The sequence below is a fragment of the Ambystoma mexicanum genome, chromosome 14 (assembly GCF_040938575.1).
Source record: "Ambystoma mexicanum isolate Mex_15411 chromosome 14, UKY_AmexF1_1, whole genome shotgun sequence".
In the NCBI taxonomy this organism is placed as follows: Eukaryota; Metazoa; Chordata; class Amphibia; order Caudata; family Ambystomatidae; genus Ambystoma; species Ambystoma mexicanum.
Window position 1 is genome coordinate 325,934,704 of NC_090940.1, and position 20,217 is coordinate 325,954,920.

The 20,217-nt window shown below is 49.4% G+C and overlaps 1 protein-coding gene across 2 annotated transcripts in view; it reads right to left on the bottom strand.

Moving 5' to 3' along the window:
• Positions 1-20,217, bottom strand: part of TDP1 (tyrosyl-DNA phosphodiesterase 1) — a 1,670,976-nt gene that overhangs the window by 1,506,879 nt on the left and 143,880 nt on the right. For both annotated transcript variants that reach the window (XM_069637461.1, XM_069637460.1), the window contains exon 4: positions 7,057-7,112. In XM_069637461.1, the coding sequence (XP_069493562.1) occupies positions 7,057-7,112 (56 nt within the window). The remainder of the gene's footprint in view (positions 1-7,056; positions 7,113-20,217) is intronic.

Below are 20,217 nucleotides of genomic sequence, written 5' to 3' on the forward strand. Positions count from 1 at the left end.
TGCAGATGCTAAATGGACCGCATGTGAAAACCCAAAGAACTGGAGTTTCTTCAGACAGATGCCAGTCATATGCAAAAATGACTCTACTCCAGCATTATCAGCCTTTTAGAGATGCTGGCCTGTTGGTGAATGAGCCATTTCCTGTAGAGATCAGCAAGTCTCTTTTTCTAGGGATGGGATGTGGGTTAGATACGTTTGCAAAGGTCGTCTTGTGTGCTCTGTCCTTTGTGGAATGCTCTTCTTAGATCTATTAGCGAATCTCCTTCCTTGCAGATTTGTAAGCAATGCCTAAAGCAAGACTTCTTTTTACTGTGGGTCCTTGACTTTTGCTGCATTCACCTCGCAATACCTGGTCATTTCTGGTTTCCTTTTTGTAATGTTGTCATACTGGAATGTAGTTATCAAATGTTAAGTTGTCTGTCTACTTAGGTTTTTTAGTTTAATGTTTAGTGCTTAGAAACTGGTTCTCTGGTGATATGTTGCGCTTAATACATGTTTTGTACTACTATTTCAAAAAATACTAAGTCCCACACTTGACCCTACAGTGTAATCCTGGGCAAATCATGTACCCTTTCTGCACCAGAGTTCCCTTGCCTGCTATAATTTGGAGGACTCTTTATAGGCATATAATTGGTTTCTGAGTTTATGAAATGACCCAAAAAACAAGAACTACTTAATTTCAGATGCAGTAGTGTTGTATGTGGTTCCACTGTGGTGGAATTTAGTATTTGATTATGGACCACGTTTTCCAAGTTGAATTATATTAAACACCTTTACGAGAAGGACAGCTCTACAAAACAAGTTACCAGGGCATCGAGACTATAAAACTAGAAGGTATGTTGCATCTGGATTATTTGTATATTATCTTGCTTTTTAAATCTTTAAAATTCAAAGGTATCTGTCAGGCCTGTTCACACAAGATCTAGTGTTTTTATAATGCATCTAATAACGCAACATACTCTTAAAATATTCAATGACAGCATTAAAAAATACAAAAAAGGTAGCAGGTGCCCTTCTCTAAAACATGTTGTCTTTAGTTATAGCCACAACAAACACTAATGGTCAACATTGCTTTAGAGCTAAATAGGAAACAACTATACAAAATCAAGGTAACAGCAAAATTAAATCTTGATAAACAAACACGTAGCTACACACCAATATATAAAAACACAATAAACACAAAGTGAATTGTAATCAACATGCAGACAGCACTTTCTCTCAAAGCCTTGATTCATATGTACTAGTGATTGCAATTGATCCTGGTATGGTTAAAATGCATATTTTAAAAACAAGGTAAATGTTTCATTGATCATAACGTTGTTTCTGTGCATGCTTTAGATAAATCATTTGGAGGCATGCTTCCATAGGTTTCTAGGTACTACTATCAAATTTGACAGACAAAAGCATATGCCAATGTATGTTTGCCTATAGGGCTGCACTTTTTTTTGTATTGAGATGTTTATTAATTTTAAAATAGTACAATAGTTTACACATACACAGGCACACATGGAAGAACACTAGTCCAGTAATCATATCAACTCTAAGAACCTCACCCAAATTCCCACCTACAGATAACATTTCTTCCGTTTGCTCAATATCACTCTATCCATTAAAGACATTTTACATAAGTCATCAATCGCGGGGCAGTGCACTCAATACATTCAAACCTTCAGAGGTGGATTGCTCAGAGTCATTCCCCACCTTTGGGGAAGTGCTTCTCCGGCAGAGGGATATTGGTTTCCACAAATTATGCGGACTCTTCCGGGAACAGAAAAAGTAAGTTTCTGTTTTTAAACTGTATGCTATAGCATAGCATAGGATATTTTGCACTCTCTCAGTAACTTCTTGACCCCGACAAAAGTGCGCCTCTCTTGTTGTACTGCTATTGTGTAATCAGGAAAAATGCAAATCACGCTGGAACCCATTTTCAGTTCCTGTTTCTCCCTAGCGGTCTTCAATACCAAGTCCCTGTCCCTATAGTTCATCAGTCGTGCAATTATTGGCTGGGGGAAGCACGCCTGGTTTGGGTCTTGCCGCCAATGTTCTATGCGCTCTTTGCACAACAAACATTTGTGACCAGCCTGGGCCCCCAACAGGTCTTTCAGTAGTTCCTCCACGGCCTGCTCCATGGGGCCCTTCAGGGCATCCTTCGGTATCCCTATGATACGGACACTGTTCCAGCGCGATCTTGCTTTGAGGTCTTTGCACTTCAACCTGATGGTGCCTAGATCTTTAGTTGTCAGTGTGCCCTGCAATGCCTCCATCGCATTCTCCGGAGTGCTAATCCGCGTTTTAGTCTCTGTGATACGTTGTGTTGCTTTCTCTTGTTGGGCTCGGATCGTATTGACATTGATATTGATGCCGTCAAGCTTGTCGTTGATGGAAGCAAACACTTGTTGCATGATGGTCATGACTCACTGCAGGTCTACAGGTGATGATGCCGGGGCTGTCGTTGGGAGATCTTGACCACTTGCCTCTTCACTGCCAGTCTCTGGTAGCTTGGCGGCTGGCTTAGTAAATTTGTCCATTGTGCCACTCTTCTTCTTTGGGGGCACTCCTTTAGGCATTATACATTACCACTAGTGTAGGTAGGTGCAGGGAGCTCGCCTTGTCTGACAGTGTTCTCTGCTGTGTCAGCCTGCCGCCCGCGTAGGGAGCGTGCCTTGGTCCACCAGCCTAGTCGTTGGACGAACCGCGTGGTACAGCCTGAGTGCCCTTTATTATTGAGTTGTAGGTAGGGAAGATCCAGATAGGGCGCCCGTCTCTGCCCTCCACTTCAGGCTGCAGCCAGGGCTCATATAGGGTGTCAGGTGTGCCAATTTGTCTGCATCGGCCCCCCACAAGGGTCTTGTCTCCAATCAGAGGGAGACAGCCACCAGCGCAGGTGTGGGAAAAGGAACAGAAACTAACTAGGATAACCGTTTCCGATCTCTGTGTTGTTTACAGCACCTCACTTGCCCGTATCACAGTGCTTCACCTGTTAACGTGTCTTTAAAATGTAGGTAAAAGTGCTGCGGGCATGCAAGCAGTTCACCACTTCCGCTCGTGGCAAATATGGGCTCCCATCCTCAACCCGTGCCTAGGGTCAGGCCCAGGGCTTCGGTGTAATGCACCCGATTTCCTGCGGTATTATGAGGGGGACTCAGTGGGGGACCCTGCAGCAGTATTTGCAGGTGAGGGCCAGCAGGGGTTAGTCTCCGAAGGGAGAGGGAGCGGTCCATCCAGCAAGCTCCCAGATGCGTGCTCTTTGGCAAGCGCAGTATGGTCCTGAGTTTGTTTCCCTTGCAATCATTGCCCAACCCCCTTGGGGTGGACTGGGGGGGAGGGTGCAGGTGCCGTGCTCCGTCAGGTTCTGCAGTCGGCGAGACCACAGTATGGTGGTGTGGTGTCAGCAGACCAACGCAGTTAGTTAATAGGCTTATATCCCTCCCAAGTGGGATCAGCGTTTCACAGGTCCGCAGAGTGGCCCAGGTCCCAGGGGTTTATATGCCTCTTGCAGTCTGCCCGCTCCTCTCCGGCTGACTTCTGTACCTGCAATGGGGATGCCTGCTCCAATCGAGCGGACTTCACGTGTCTGCGTTCCCTGTGGGTTCCAATGCTCCCTCAGTTGGTTCTCTTGTGGGGGAGAGCTGCGGCTAACAACCCCACACGGTGTAAAGCTCTGACAGATCGCTTGTCGGCTCAGCAATACCCAGAGCCCGGCAGCGTCCACGCCCACTGCCTGGTGCGTAGAGTTGTGGGGGCGAAAGGGTCCTCAAGCTCCTCTCTCCACCCGTCATGTCAGCTCAGGTCATCCAGGCCACTGTCCAGCGCCTCTTTCCTCTCCCACCAGTGCAAAGTGGGGGTGCGGCCCGCCTGCAGCATTCGCCAAACCCCCTTCAATAGGGTGGTGCGGCTGTGGGCGGTCCTCTTCCCCATGGTCAGTCTCATATCAGGCCTCCCACTCTTCTATTCAGACTTCAGCGGCACAAAGCTGTAGATAGACACGCCCACATAGCATGCCTTCACAGCAGTCTCAGCGACTCAACAAGCACGGTCCGCCAGGGCACGTTGAACTTTACTGAGTATTTCAGGCTCCATTTCGGTGATCACCCCGGTTTTCAGCCAGAATGTGCTCGACCCCTTCGGACCTCATGTGGTTCAATCCTGTGGTAAATCAATCCTAAATAATGGGCCTCATTACAAGCTTGCCGGTCCGGTATCAACAGTACTGGTAAGCTTGCCGGTACCATTGTTACCGGACCAGCAAACTACAAGGTCTGCTCGCGGGTGCCTTTCTGGGTCTGACCTGGCGGGGTACCGGCACCCACGAGCAGCAGACCATGTTAGATGCACCAGCACCATTCACAAATGGTGCCGTTGCATTCAGCCTCTCCATTCCCATTGAGTCCAAGCTGCTGCTTTCATTAATGGGAAAGGCCGCGCTGTTGAAAATGGTAGTGTTTCCAAGGCTACTCCATTACTTCACGAACGTCCCATATAATATACCCAAAACCTTTTTCAGGACATTGAATACCACTTGCGAGAGCTTCCTGTGGCACAACTCGAGATGTAGAATGTTGCTAGAGAAATTAAAGAGACCATAAGAGCAAGGGGGGATAAAAGTGCTAGATTTTGAGGGCTATTTAGTGGCGTGCCAGCTACAGTTTACCACGTACTGGCTGTCAGACGAACAGACCCATGACACAGTTATTACACCCGGCATGCACCCGATTATTTTTTAAAGCAAACGGTGTGGACCACGGTATCACGCGACTCCAAGCCCCGTCTGTTGCTTAGACTAGGTATGATAATGTGGCAGAAGGCCTGTCGTGTTTTGGGTAAGGAGAACCCCTACTCACCCCAGACATAGAAGAGGCAGCCTGCCTGTTGGGAACTCTTCTGATTCCCAAACATTCATCCCGCCCTACTAATTTGACCAACACGAGTCCTCACAAATATCTCGCTATATTCGCTCTGCCAGACTGGCACACAGGGAAACTGGAGAGACTTGCCAGCATGTAGTTTCTCCAAGGACTCTTAAATGAGGACATGCCACTCGTGCCTGAAATGTCACTGACTACCTCAGCCCTGATGGGCTGCACTACCTTTTATGAATTCAAATTTCTCCATAGACAATTCCCATAGGAACAAACCATGCTTGCTTCTCAATCATCCTCACCGCTCCTTCTCTCCAATACTCAAACATACGCGAAATAGTCTTATTTTTAATCAGGGATGCTTTCAGACGTTTAACTCCATTCTCTCTTGCAATCTGCCTTTCATAATTGCCTTTCATAGTTGCCTCTCTGAGTTGTTATACTGCATTAAAACAAGAAGGCAAAGTATTCGGCTGGAGCCAAATAGCATGAAATAATTCAGCCGTAGCCAAATAGCTATTTTTCCAGTTGAAATTCAGCTGAATGCTTACTTGAAGCCAAAGTTCGGTATGCCCTTAGTTTTGTTCTCACCAGACACGTGAGAATGATCCACTATTTTTAGCAGAGATTTTGGCTGCAACTTCATGAAAGTGAATTACAGTGGCCATACTAGCCTGGATTGTGGGCACAGCTTTGTTAAAGTGATTTATAGTGATCAAACTGGGACACATTTTATGTGCAGTTCATGAATGTGGTTTATATTGATCATACTGCCGAAGATTGTGACCACAGCTTCATGAAAGTGAATTACAGTGATATACTGGAGAAGAATGTGAATGCAGTATCATGAAAGTGATTCACAGTGACGATACTGGCAAAGATTGTGGCTGCAACATCAAACTAGTTAACACTGGGAATAGTAGCATATACTATGGGTACAGCTTTGTGACATTATTTAGAGTGGCAATGCTGGCATATATTGTGGGTGCAGCTGCACTGAAGTGACGTACAATGGCAATGCTGGCATATGTTGTGAACATAGGCATCTTGAACATTTTGTAAAAAGCCCATGTACTGTTGGTGACATGGCATCTACTGAATGTTTTCAATCATACCCTAGAGAACCAATGGTAAATTGAATGGCCTTTCTTAAAATAAATACAATGCAAAATGCACCATATCAACATACTATTTGAAACATTTCTCGATGCGAAGGGGGAGATATCACCCTCCTCAAAGCCCTGTACATCAGTTAGAGCTTGCTCGCCACAGTCGATCACCTGCACTCATGTGTGGGAGATGTCAAAGCGCCTCCACTAGAAATATTCGGCTGTTGTCATTGACTTCTATTTTTTACAATACCAATGTCTCCTGATGAGCCACCCACCTGCCTACTCAAACACCAAAAGCTGCCTCTGCCACTGAGCTAACCCATGTCCTTGAATGGCACACATAGTGAAAAAGAAGGATTCCTGAATAGAGGAGATATGCATTTGCCATTGTTGCATGGTGGGTGCCAGGTTTTTGTTTGTTCAGCAAAACTGAGCACAATCTAAGTAACTGCACTGATTCTGCAAACTTGACTAGGTGTCTTTGGATGCGTTGGCATGCGTGCAAAGCCAGAACATACAGCAAATTGCAGAACATGTTGATGCACTTAAGACCTGGGCAAGCATTTCCAGGTTATCTGCACAAACTAGAATGAAAGTCTATGCCTCCAGTGTAGACGAGCGACAAATTAAAATTAACAGACATACATCATGATCGTCCAAAATCTCAGTCGGTGCTTAAATATGTGCATTTGAGAGTAATTCTATAAATGCATACTACGTGTGTCAAAGATGTTGTGTGAATCTGTGTGTGCCGCACTTGTTATGAATGATTGCAAGCGAGTATCCTCGAAGGTCTGTGTGCATTTATGTTCATGTGTGTGCTTGAAGAGGCATTATGGCCGAGTGAATTATTGAGTCAGAGAGGAGAAGGAAAAGTGATAGGCCGAGAGAGAGGGACACAAACACACAAAGGGCCTGATTCACAGAACGTTTTCCTATGGTATTGCGCCATTATAAAACACTTCTGTGAATCAGGCCCAAAGACTGAGACAGCAGGAAATCAAAAGAGTTGTGTGCAAGTAAAGCAACAAACGCACAGCAGTGACAATGACTACGGTATCATCAATAGTAAAAAAAAAAAGTACCTGAATTCCTTTGGATACTGATTTACGAGCCATTCCACGTCCACACAATAGTTGAACTTTTAGAAAGGGAAAAAAATAAGGTATTTACAATAATGCTTCGTAACATTGTATAATCTGGGACAAAGACACACGGCTAGTAGTATATGAAGGACACAAAACATTTTTCACTTTTCAGTTAAGGAACAATACTTATTCTATGTAGACTTAATCGGTATTCTTCAAAGCACTAAGAGCTTTACAAACACTGCAAAGTTTCGGACAAGATCTCTCAATGAACTTTGGGAAAATGCAACGGGGGGTTGGAGGGCGGATCAGATCACCTTTGAAAGCTCTCTCTTGTGCTATCAAACAAATCCCCATTTCAATCAAATACGATTTTCATATGTGATAATGTGTCTTTAAATTTGGTCTGCAATAATGTAAGGGGATTATGTTTTTAATTATTTCGGCAGGCTGCTTCCTCAATTGTCATTAAGCCAGGGGATGCACCGAGCGAAGGGAGGCCTGTGGTGTACGCTGCCGTAGCCGCTTCACCCAGCAGGCCTCCCTGGGGCCTATGTAACCCATCCCGTCCAACAATAGGATCCTTGCTGAAGCTGGGGGGGGGGGGGCCTCCACAGACTAGCTGGCACCAGTCCCAGGAAGTAGGAAGAAGGGAGGGAGGGAACACCAAGGTGCGAAAAGGGACGTATGGTGGGGGGATAGAGGTAGCCCATCCCCTATTATGTGCTTATAAGCACTTTAAGATGGGTAAAGCAGCCTCATTTCCAGCTACTCAAGAGGGAATAAATACAGTTCAGAGGTGCCTGTGTTCCAGTCCATCAAGAGGGAAGGCGTACGTGAGTTTGGTACATCCAGCGTCCAGAGAAGGAGAGTAGGAGAAAGTTTGAAGACAATAAGGAACTGGGTCAAAGTGAAGAGCAACACAGGACGAAAAGTGCTAAGGAGATCGGTACAGGAATACCAAAGAGGAGACAGAATTAAGGGCAAGAGAGTAATAATGACCGATATGTATGATGAAGGAAGTCCATGTATGGAAATGATCGAGGACACCCAAATAGAGGATGTATTAATTGAGGTCCAACCATCAACAAGTGCATCACCGATGGGGCCAGACAAGATATTATGGCAGAAACGTCAGGCTTTGGCGAAAATTAAGGGTTGGGCGGGTGGCGATGGCCCAGATGGGGGGCCTCCAGCCCACCACAACAAGCAAGGCGCAGCTCAGAGATCTAAAAAGGGATAGATCGAGTCTGAGCACAGGATTGCAGGAATCAGTAGGCAGCATGGAGTTGTAAGGCTCCAAGAAAAGGCTCTGCAAAACTAACACTGGACAGAAGGGGCGAAAAACCAAGAAAGACTTGGAGGTTGAAATTGCTGTAGCAACTGCAATCATTGAGCGGGCAGATATTACGAGCGACACAACTACCCTAAGTGGGGGCCTTCCCGGGACAAGCAGGAAGGAATCGTATACAATGGAGCAGCCAGTGCTGCACCCAAGCTCACGGGCCACAAGTGGATATCAAGCAACGGTTATTGGGCGAGTGCGTCCAGGGCTTAAAAGAAAAGCAAGAAATAAAAACAAAGGCGCGGAAACTAGCCAAGGGGGCTAAGCTTCTGCACCAGCAAGTGACAACGCAGTCGGTACTGAAGGCCTGAAGGCGGGAGTAGTCTGGGGTCACATTAAGGCACCAGAGAAAGCAGACAGGAGGAGCAGCAAGTTAGGACGAGGGGGCACCAGCACATTGGGACTGCATAATGGGACAACAGCAACCATCAGGCCTTTAGCTGGGGGAGAAGGGGGATCAGGTGGGATTGCCACCAATCCGGGCTGATACCAACTTTGTTAGTTGGCACATACCCTTGGGGGTGAAAGAACAAATCTGGAACAGGTCATTTATTGACATATTCTCACTACTGGAGCATGAGACAAAAGGGTGCGACACTTTGCAAACCAGCAGACGGAACGAAATGGTAAAAGTGAGGAAGCGGGTAAGACCTGCAGAGAACATAGGGAGCTGGCTAGAGACGTTTAAGATTCTTGCGCATGTCATGATTGAAAAATGTCCAAAACAAGGGCGAGCTCTCTACGAGTAGAGGAATTATATTGCAGAGGAGTACATACTGTTTAGGTGCTCAGGGTGGCTACTGAGGGACCAGAGATTCAAGTTGCGTATGGCCACTGATGCGCAACCGACAGCAGTGACACAGCTCTTTTTCCTGTCTCACGTACAGACTGGGGCCTCTGACATTTGCAGATCGTCCCCCCCCGGCCGCTAACTCCAGCAGCCGCTATTCACTCAAACAGCCATGGCGCCTATCAACGTCCACACGCCTCTTTTACCATAGGACGACATCTCACTCATTCATCCGGTCTGAACTCGACCTCCAAGTCCTGAAGACAGTTCGGTATTCTCAGTGCAGCGCTTTTCCATCTCTATCAGCTTCTGCCCTTGTCAGCTATCAACCGAACCAGAAACACAAACTTAAGTGTCGACAACGTCAATGCGTTGTGATATAAAACAACACATAAAATAGACTGTCACCACTGTATACTAATCCTTCACAATGCAGATTTAATGTATGCATATATGCCAGATTATGGCACAAAAATGTCTTCCTGTTTAATAAATTTATAATGTTTTATTCATCCACGGTGATTCTTTGTTCTGAGTTAGCAGTTATCTAGCTCCTTTTGCAAGGCTATAGCGACCTCCTGTCACGCTATTGGCTTGGGAAGCCTTTGACTCTACCCCCACGTATCTGTACACTGATGCTAGCCTGCAGTGGGAACACAAGCTAGTCGAGGAGTGGTTCGACCTAAGGGTAGGGACAGAGGTCATAGAGCCAAAAATGAACACAGGGAAGCGAGAGGACAACCGAGAAGATTAGAAGCATGTCGGGAGCGGGAGGGCATAACAGGCAAGGTATGGCCGAACAGCCTTCCCCTTCCTGAAACACTGGGAGTCACATGAGGCAAGGTACGGGAGGACTGGCGGGATACAGTATACATGGGGCACAAAGCACTCAAGGTGCGGGTAGAGGGAGCACGATGAATTCAGAGGGGAGAGGAGCGCAAGGTACTTGGAGGTCTCCAAATGCAGACATTTCAATGATGGCCATTGCACATTCGGGCATTCATGTCGATTCATGCATGTGTGTGTGCCAACTGTGGAATGGAAGGACATAACAGAAAAACATGTAGCAGAGGAGTGGGGAACGAGAGAAAGGATCAGACGCCCGGTGGTCCCAGGAACTGAGGGGGCGTCCCAATAATAAGCAGAGGCAGTACGAGTTAAAGGAACAGGGCATGTCGCTAATAGTTTTGGGACACACACATGTGGAGAGTAGTGCCAAAAAAACAAAAAAAACAAAAAAAACTATATGTTGTTATAGTTGTGGTAAAAGAATAAATGCTTGTTTCCATTATGTCTCCACGAATAAACAGTTTATTAACAGATTTGTCTTCCTTCATCAGGGGGAATAGCTAGCCGGAATGACAGCTGCCCGGAGTCATCCACAACACGACTAGTGGCGGGACTGCAAACCACAGGGCATGGTAAATTGACTTGTAGCAAATTCAAGGGGGCGGGAGAGGAGCGAATATGGAACAAAAGGTCCAGCCTGTCGCAAGCCGACCTGTTGGTTAAAGGACCATCCCCAATCAAGATGGAAAAGCTGTTAGGGTGGCTGGCTAGGTACCCCCGGGTGTCTCCGAGGGACGTGTTAGCATTGGGTTTCCTGACAGGATTTAAAATACCTTATGGAGGCCACTGCAAGAATTACGGTCAAGAAACCTAAAGTTAGCAAACGAACACCCAGAGGTTGTAACCGAGAAGATCAAGAAAGAACTGGTCATGGGGAGGGTGGTGGCCCCATTCAGCGAACCCCCATTAAAAAACAATCATCTCACCGCTTGGAGTCGTGCCTAAAAAAGAGACATTCCGACTTATCCCAGTGCATCGCGAAAGCTTTCGATAGATGCATGACCATTAGCTGCGCAATATCATGCGCCTACTTTGAAGCGTTCAGCTCTTGCCTGGAATGGATACTGTCTGAACTAATACATGGGGCGGGAGGGGTAGAATGCATTACCTCGATGACTTCTTATTTGTAGGCGAGGCAGGGTCGAACACATGTAAGAGGCTCCTAGTGGGCTTCACCGAATTGTGCGTGGAACTTGGGGTGCCACAGGTGGGGGAAAAAACAGAGGATCCTGCACACGACTGACATATCTCGGTATTGAAATAGACACGGTAGAAGGGGTAACCACACTACCAGCAGAGAAAGTCACAGCATTCTACGAGAGCATTATGTCCGTGGTAAGTGTTAGGCAGAAACCTGTGCAGTTCCCTTGGGGAACACTGCAAAAGATTTAAGACTACAGGTAGAGCAGTAAACCCCTTTGGTAGCAGTCTGCACCACCCAGATTTACCTGGTAGCTGTGGCTGAGCAGTCAGACTTCTCTCAAGAAGAGTTAGGCAGTATGCAGAGTATACACAATATGTACCCAGACACAATAGCACAAGCAAACACTGACCAGAGCTTGGTTTCAAAAGTATATAGTTATTTATTAAACACACATAAGTTGAAAACACTCTAGCAAAGTATAGTAAACACTTCAAACACAGTTATAACGAAAGTAGATTCAATCCTTTCTCCTAACTAGACAACTCTAGGTTAACACCACTTAATTAAAACAGAGGTGAGTGCTTAACGTTAGATGACACTCTAGTAGTTTCCAAGAAAGGGAGAGAAAAAGCAGGAATGGGTTAAACACACCACTCTAAGATCCAGAACACTTGCAATAGGTTCAAAGAAGCACAGGTGAGCAAAAAGTCACTAGGCAGGGCCCACTCTTAGAGTAGCCGGAGCGAAAATGTGCCCAAGATCACACTGTTATTAGGGATTCAAAGTCTTGCAAGGAGTAGAAAGAGTTTAGAGTGGTTTAGAAAGTTTAGCCAGGGTGTCCCAGGCACTCCCAGGGTCGAAAGCCGGGGGCTAAATCTACCCCGTACAGTCGGTAGCAAGGGAAGCCAGGCGGAACACGGTACCTTAAGCGGAAAGGATCCTCCAGCGGTGGCAGTTGTTCCAGGCAGTGGCAGCAAGGCTCGACGTCGGTCAGGGGAGAAGAAGTTCTCGCTGAAGAGCAGAAGAAGAAGGTCGTTGCACTGCCCGGGAAGAAACCAGCCGCGGAGTCCTCCGGTTAAAGGGTTGTACCGACTTTCGTGGTTTGAGGTAAAAGTGGTGGGGTTCCGGTTGCCGGGGTGCTTGGCACTGGCAAGGCGGCCACGAGATACCTCGAGAAGCGAAAAGAAGGCGAAAACTGGTTGTCCCCACCAGTAAAGGGAAGGAGCCACTCCGTTAAGAGTTCTCCTCGGTCGTCGGGAAAAGTGGTGAGACGGTTCAGCAGGGCTCCACCGGGTGGTGTCGTCGAAGCAGGTCGGCTCAGCTCTTCCCTCGTCGGATTCTTGGTCCTGTGGCGACTTCTGAAGTTCCAGTCCCCAAAGCCCTGCTTTTATGCAGCAAACCCCCATTCACCCAGCCTAGCTGTCACTCAAACATGCTAAGTGGTGAGCCGACCGGCTCACCACTGGGGCCAATCAGGACGGAGTGCGACTTGAGTTACCAAGGTAACTCAGTCCAGGGTGCCTAAATCCCCCTCCACCCCTCCTAAGTACCCCAGACAGAGTGGCACCACTTTGGAGGGCTTCTGTGGAGAAGCCCGCCAAAAGTGGAACAAAGGGCTCCACTTTGGGTCAGAGTTACAGAGGCGAACACCAACGCCATTTTAGCATCAAGTTTTGGCAAAAAGTCCCAACCGGAGTTATAAAAATAAATATATAACCCGGCGGTATGTTTAAGGCTACCGTAAATAAATAATTAAATGTGTTAGCCTAAAACAATGGGAAATCCCATAGGAAAATATTCGCGGTCGAATATAAAACGTAGTTTCCACTGCCACCAGCCAAAACTCGATCAGGGGGGACGGAGACGTGCCCCCTCGACTAACAGACCCTGGGGCAATCGAATTGCCCCAGCCAGTACGTCCACAATATGATGGTTTGTACTGGTTCTGTTCAGGATTCAAGACTAGCAAAGTCTTTTGTGACTTTACATGCCCTGGGAGACAGTAGTCAGTCCCAGGGTATGGAGTCTATGTTGGGGAGTCCCTAGGACACCCCTGGGTCACGGCACAGAGGGTGCTGTGTAACCCACATCACAAAAATATATGAGGCCCTATGGAGTAAAAGACCCCATAGCCCATTCAACACAAGGTTTGTCCAAGATAACACAGTTCAACATGTCCAAGAGTGAGGGTAAAAGAGTCTCACTCTTGGCAGGAGAAAAAAAGAACCCCAGAAATCCAGCAAAGCTGCTGGGGGACTCACTAGGTAGGGAAATTCAGCCTAAACAGAGAATTCTCCCTAACAGTAAGCAAGGAAAAAGCAAGTCTGAAGGAGATACAGACATTACTGGGGAGGTTGAACTTTGCAACCAGAATAATACCGGCAGAAGGGCCTTTGCATGCTGTCTAGCGGCAGCCACAGGAGGGGAAGGGAGGCACATGATTTGTCTCAAGTTAGGCGTAAAGGAAGATTTAAGGATGTGGGTAGATTTTCAAAAAAATGTCAATGGGGTATGAATATGGTAGGCGCCCTGGGTCCCCTGCGACTAAGAAAAATGTTCGGTCAATGCAGCGGGAAGACACGGTTTGGGGGCAATCCTAGGGCAAGCATGGTGTAGGGCGAATTGGCCTAACAAATGAGTGAAAAAAGGGTGGTGCCAGAAGAACAAGTTACTTTCTTACCTGGTAACGTTCTTTCGATGGGATGGTCTGACGACGTATTCCATATCTATGACAGGTAATCAACACAGCTGTGCTGCTTCGGAAACTTTTTTCGGCGTCTGCGTCCTGCATCGATGACGTCGATGCGCCATCGTCGAGGACCTCCACTGACGTCCGACGTCATCCGATGTGTAAGTAGGACGCACGACGCCCGTAGCCTCAGTTGTAGTTTTTTCCCCCAGAACGTGTGACATTAGTCAACTGCCAGTCAGACACAAAGCCTTGCGGAACGTAAGCTGCAATCGCAAAAGAAATTCTGCAGCGGGGAAGGCAGGGAGGGAGCGATATGGAATACGTCGTCGGACCATCCCATCGAAAGAACGTTACCAGGTAAGAAAGTAACTTGTTCTTCGAGGGGATTGGGTCCTCCGACGTATTCCATATCTATGACAGACTCCCAAAGCAGTACCAGGGCAAGGAGGAGGGAAAGAATTTAGAATCAAAATTTAGAATTGCCAATCAAATAGCAGAGCAAAGGACCGCCTTGCCAAAGGCCAGATCCTGTCCCCGGATGGAATCGAGGGAATAGTGACGTACAAATGTATGTACAGAAGCCCAGGTGGCTGCATCACAGATGTTGCGAATAGGAACACCCCTCTGCAGGGCAGTAGATGCAGCCATACCCCTGGTAGAATGGGCCCGCAAGCCAGCCGGCGGATCCTTACCCGCCAAGCGGTAACACTCCGAGATGGCCAAAATAATCCAGCGAGACAAAGTCTGTTTCGTCACAGCCTGTCCCGAACGCTTTCCAGCATAACCAATAAAGAGTTGATCGTCCACTCTGACCTGGGACATGCTTGAAACATAAAAGCTTAAAGCTCTCCTAGGATCAAGTCTATGGAGCCTCTCCTCTTCCTTACCAGAATGCGGAGGAGGATAGAATGCCGGAACAACAACCTTCTGGGCCAAATGAAATTCCGAAACGACCTTCGGAAGAAAAGAAGGACGCACCCCAAGGACAACCCTGTCCTTATGAAATACAGTGAAGGGTGGCTTAACTGAAAGTGCCTGTAACTCACTCACTCTGCGAGTGGAAGTAACCGCAACCAGAAACACAGTTTTCAGAGTTAACAGCCTCAAAGGACAAGAATGCAAAGGCTCAAACGGAGCACCCATAAGAAACTTAAGAACAAGGTTCAAATCCCAACCGGGCACCAGGAAAGGTGACGGAGGGAACACATTAGTGAGCCCTTTCAGAAACTGTGAAATTAAAGGGATTTTAAAGTAGGAACACTCTTCAGACGAGCACTTAAAGATGGACTGCGCCGCCAGGTAACCTTTAATGGTACCCACTTGCAAGCCCCTGCGGGTCAAAGAAAGTAAAAAGGACAGAACCATGGGGATGTCACATGCAAAAGGATCCACATTCTGAACTCTGCACCAGTCGCAGAACTTACGCCAACGGCAACGGTACAGAGACTTTGTTGCTGGCCTTCGGGCCGAGAGCAACACCTCCATCACGTCTTCAGGGAGGTCCCAATCCTTATACCTCAACCTTTCAGAAGCCAAGCGTGAAGGTTGAGGGATCTGACCTCTGGATGGAGAACCTGACCCCCCTCCCGTGAGAGCAGATCGTCTCGTTAGAGAATACGACGTGGAGGGCAGATGGACAAGTCGAGAAGGTCCGGGTACCACGTCCTCCGAGCCCACGCCGGAGCAATGAGGATCATCCGGGAACCGAACTTCCGTAACCACCGCAGCACTTGCGGGATGACGGGGACTGGAGGAAACGCGTACAGCAGCGGGAATGACCACTCCACCACGAACGCGTCTCCTAAGGCTCCTTTTGGAGGAAATTCCCGCGAGCAGAACCTCTCGAACTTCCGGTTGACACTGGAGGCGAAGAGATCCACTTGAGGGGTCCCCCAAAGGGCGAAGATCTCCAGGAGAATCTCCTGAGCCAACTCCCACTCGTGAGAGATCGTGCTCTGCCTGCTCAGAGCGTCCGCCGTCACGTTTTCGTCTCCGGCCAGATGAACTGCCGAGATCGAAACTTCCTGCTGGATGGCCCAGAACTCGAGCTGCATCGCCTCCCTGCACAGAGGAAGTGACCCTGCCCCCCCCTTTTTGTTGAGGTAGTGCATGGCCACTGTGTTGTCCGTCAGGATCAGGACATTCTTTCCTCGCACAGTCGGCAGAAAAGCTTTCAGGGCTAGCCTGACGGCCCTCAGCTCCAACGGATTGATATGGAGTCTGGACTCCGACGGAGACCAACGACCGCTGACTGTCAGCCCGTTGGCATGAGCTCCCCATCCCGTGAGGGATGCATCCGTCACGATCGTCACCTCCGGCCAGGGAAGCCAAAATGGAGCCCCCTTCATCAAGTTGCCTTCGACGGCCCACCACAGAAGGTCCCCGGCGACCGAGGGCGGCACCTGAACCGGGTCCGACATCCTGCCGGAGGACTGCGACCATTGCATCTTGAGTGCCCACTGCAAAGATCTCATCCGCAGGCGAGCCTCCGGCACCAGAAGAATGCAGGATGCTATGAGGCCGAGCAACCTCAAGAACTCGAACGCTGGGAGCGTCTGGGCATGCCGAAACTGGTGCACCATCTGCTGAATGTGAAGAGCCCTCACCTGGGGATGAGAACACTGCCCCAGGGAAGTGTCGAGCACTGCTCCGATGTACTGGAGCCGCTGTGTTGGCGTCAAATGGGACTTCTTTAAATTGAGGGAGAAGCCCAGCCTGTGAAGGGAGTGGCAGGTGACGAACAGATGATCCAGGACTTGCTCGGGAGAGCTCCCCCTGATCAACCAATCGTCCAGGTAGGGGTAGACGTGAATCCCCCCTTGCCTGAGATGCGCTGCCACCACCACCATGAGCTTGGTGAAAACCCTCGGGGCGGGGGTCAATCCGAACGGCAGGACCCGAAACTGAAAGTGCGAGTCGCCAACCGCGAACCTCAGGTACTTCTTGTGCTTGGGATGGATCGGCACATGGAAGTAAGCATCCTTGAGATCGAGAGACACCAACCAGTCCTGAAGCTGAAGGGCCTGGAGGACTTGAGAGAGAGTAACCATCTTGAACTTGTCCTTCCTGAGGAGTTTGTTCAAACCGTGCAAGTCCATGATGGGTCTCAATCCCCCGTCTTTCTTCGAAATCAAAAAATAAGGGGAATACCATCCCTTGTTCCTCTCCGCTACAGGCACCAGTTCTATGGCGCCTTTCTCCAGCAGGGCTTGAATTTCCTGCGCAAGGAGCGGATCCGGACTCTGCAAAGAGAGGTTCCCCGGTGGATTGTCGCGAAGCCTGTGCCGAAAGGGAAGACAGTAGCCGTGGGTTATGATCTCCAGAACTCACACATCTGAAGTAATGGCACGCCACTCTACAAGATGCTGCGCCAGCCTTCCCCCAACCGGCGAACCATGGGACATGGCCTCATGACTGAGTGGTAACGGCTGCGGCGTTACCTGAGGGCAAAGAGGCAACTGCCCGAGCGGCCTTGGCACCACGGGTACCCTGTCGTCTACCTCTGGTACCCCTGCATTGGCCTCTTTGACTGCCAGCTCCTCTCGCTTTACTGAAGGACGAGTAATAGCGAAAGGAATCACCCCTCCATTGCTGTCCCCTAGGACGAAAAGGTGAAGGTTGGCGAACTGCAGCGCCCAACGACTTCGCTGCAGCTTTTGAGGTCTGCAACCTCTCAAGGCTCTCGTCAGCCTTGCTGCCAAAAAGGTGTTCACCGTCAAAGGACATGTTGAGGAGCCGGGACTGCACATCAGGAGCAAACCCTGACTTCCGCAACCACGCAAACCTGCGTATCACGGTGCTCGCCGCCATGGACCTGCTGACGCATTCAGCCATGTCCAAACCCGACTGAACGGACTCACACATGGCATCCTTACCATCCTGGACCATAGCAAGGAAACCATCCCGTTCGTCCCCTTCGGGAATATGTTTAGCCGCTAACGCAACACAGTTCCACATAGTATGTGTGAAACGAGACAAGGCACAAATGGAGTTGGCTGCCTGAAGCGCCATACCACCAGAAGAAAACACTTTCTTCGCCCAGCCATCAAAACGTTTGTCGTCCCTATCAGGAGGGATGGTAGGGTACGACGCCTGCTTTGCCGGGGCCGTGGCCGCCTGTACCACTAAACTCTCCGGAGTGGGGTGCCTGGTCAAGTAGCAGGGGTCGCTACTGGCTGGACGGTATTTTCTCGTCAAGGACCTGCCCACCGCCGGGAGACTCTCCGTAGCAGTCCAAGCCGCTGCCACCCTTCTCTGTAAAGCCATATGGAACGGCAGTACCGGGTCAGTTGGGGGACCAACATCAAGGATGTCCGTGAGATCATCCTGCACAAACTCCCCTGGGGGAGCAGACCATCCCAAGTACTCGGAAACCCTAGCCATAAGGCGCCGGTACGAGGAATCGGCATGAGAGCCAGGCTCAGGTCTACAAAACTCCACCTCCGGGGAGGTGTCCAGTCCACTGGCATCATGCAGTGACTGCCTCAAATCGTCAAACTGACTATGGCCCGAGACAATTTCATCTGGAACCTGACTAGGAACCAGGCCATCAGAATCCTCATCCACCTCCGAAATATATTCCAGGTGGCGAAAAGAAGGCACCCGAGAGTGCTTGCTCTTAACCAGAGCCTTCCTAGGGGGTTCCCCCGTGCCACAGGGTACCTCCGACACCCCGGCCTCGAAAGGCGGCGAGGGCATCGAGAGAACAGGCATCGGCTCCGAGAGGCTCGACGTTGAGTAAATCTGCGTCGAGTAAATCGGCGTCAACGTCAGATGCAGCGCCGCCAGCATCGACGGCGTCGACACAGTCCTCGAAGCCGGAGCTCCGAGCGTGTCCTTCGACGACCTGAGCGTCAACGGCTTCGACGACTTCCTCGGAGCCGGAGCCTCGAGAAAGCCTGTCGACGCCCTTGACGCCTCAGACGTCGATGTCTTCCTCGAAGACATCACAGGTGCACACGGTCTCGAACGCGTCGAGGACCGGGACCTGGAACGGGTACGTCGAGAACGAGTCCCCTTGTCCGAACGGGACCTCTCCCGTGACTCGTGCCGACCATTCTTGCGAGCGGTGTCTCTCGACCTCTCACGACCGACCCCACTCGGGGGCGCGGACGGCTTAGTACCCTGCGACTCGAGAATCGCCAGCATTTTCTTCCCGAAGGAAGCCCATTCCTCCGCCGTCGCATGGCTGGTGGGGTAAGCGACGTGCTGGGCAGAGTCCTCCAAAGTGGACCTGGAAGACAACCGCTGTCGGCGCTTCCGAGAATGCCTCGAAGAGGCCGAGGAGTGGCGAGACCGACTCCTAGAAGGAGACCCACGAGACTTCCGACGATGACGCAGAGAGTCTCCTCTCGAATCATCCGTCGAAAGCCCCGCAGACTTCGACTTCCGGGGCTTGGACACCCGACCTACCGACAACTTCTTCTTATGTTCACATAAGGCTTTGGACGTGAGCGACTGGCAGTCGATACAGTCATCCGTGTCGTGGGCCTCCCCGAGGCACCAGAGGCAGGCGTCGTGCGGGTCCGTCACCGACATCTTGGACCCACACTCCCCGCACTTCTTGAAGCCCGAACGCGGGGTTGAAGACGAAATAGAAGACATCTTCACACGAAGGATTTTCTCACAAAAACGAACAGGTTCGAAGAACCGAGAATAACAGAACTCCAAAGAGTTGAGGCGTTAACTGAGATACACGAAGCAACACGTTCGCGGAAAAAACGGAACTGAGGCTAGGGGCGTCGTGCGTCCTACTTATCACATTGGATGACGTCGGAGGAGGTCCTCGACGACGGCGCATCGATGTCATCGACGCAGGACGCAGACGCCGAAAAAAGTTTCCGAAGCAGCACAGCTGTGGTGATTACCTGTCATAGATATGGAATACGTCGGAGGACCCAATCCCCTCGAATGCATGTGTTTTGGAATTGTTTCCAGTACTGTTAACATTAGGCAATTGGACAAATAAACTAACTTGTAAAGGCTTACGGTCTGGTCAGATAACATGGCGGTGGTTCAAGCAATCAATAATCAATCCGCCCCCTGCGCGACTATTGGTGAGACACTTGGTGAGGGTAGGACTCCAGTTTAACACAGACCTGAGGGCCAGACATGTACCAGGCATCCACAATACAGCAGCTGATGCTCTTTCTCGTTCACAGATGGGAAGGTTCAGACAGGCTTGGCCTTAGGCAGAGAGGGAAATTATGAAGTTCGACGAGGGACTATGGGAGTTGGTGAAGTGGAAGCAAGATTGAGGAGGATGGCAGATGAAGCGCTGGCAGGGGGAAGAAGAGGGAAATACCGAAATTGAATCAAATTGTTTGAGGAAATATCAC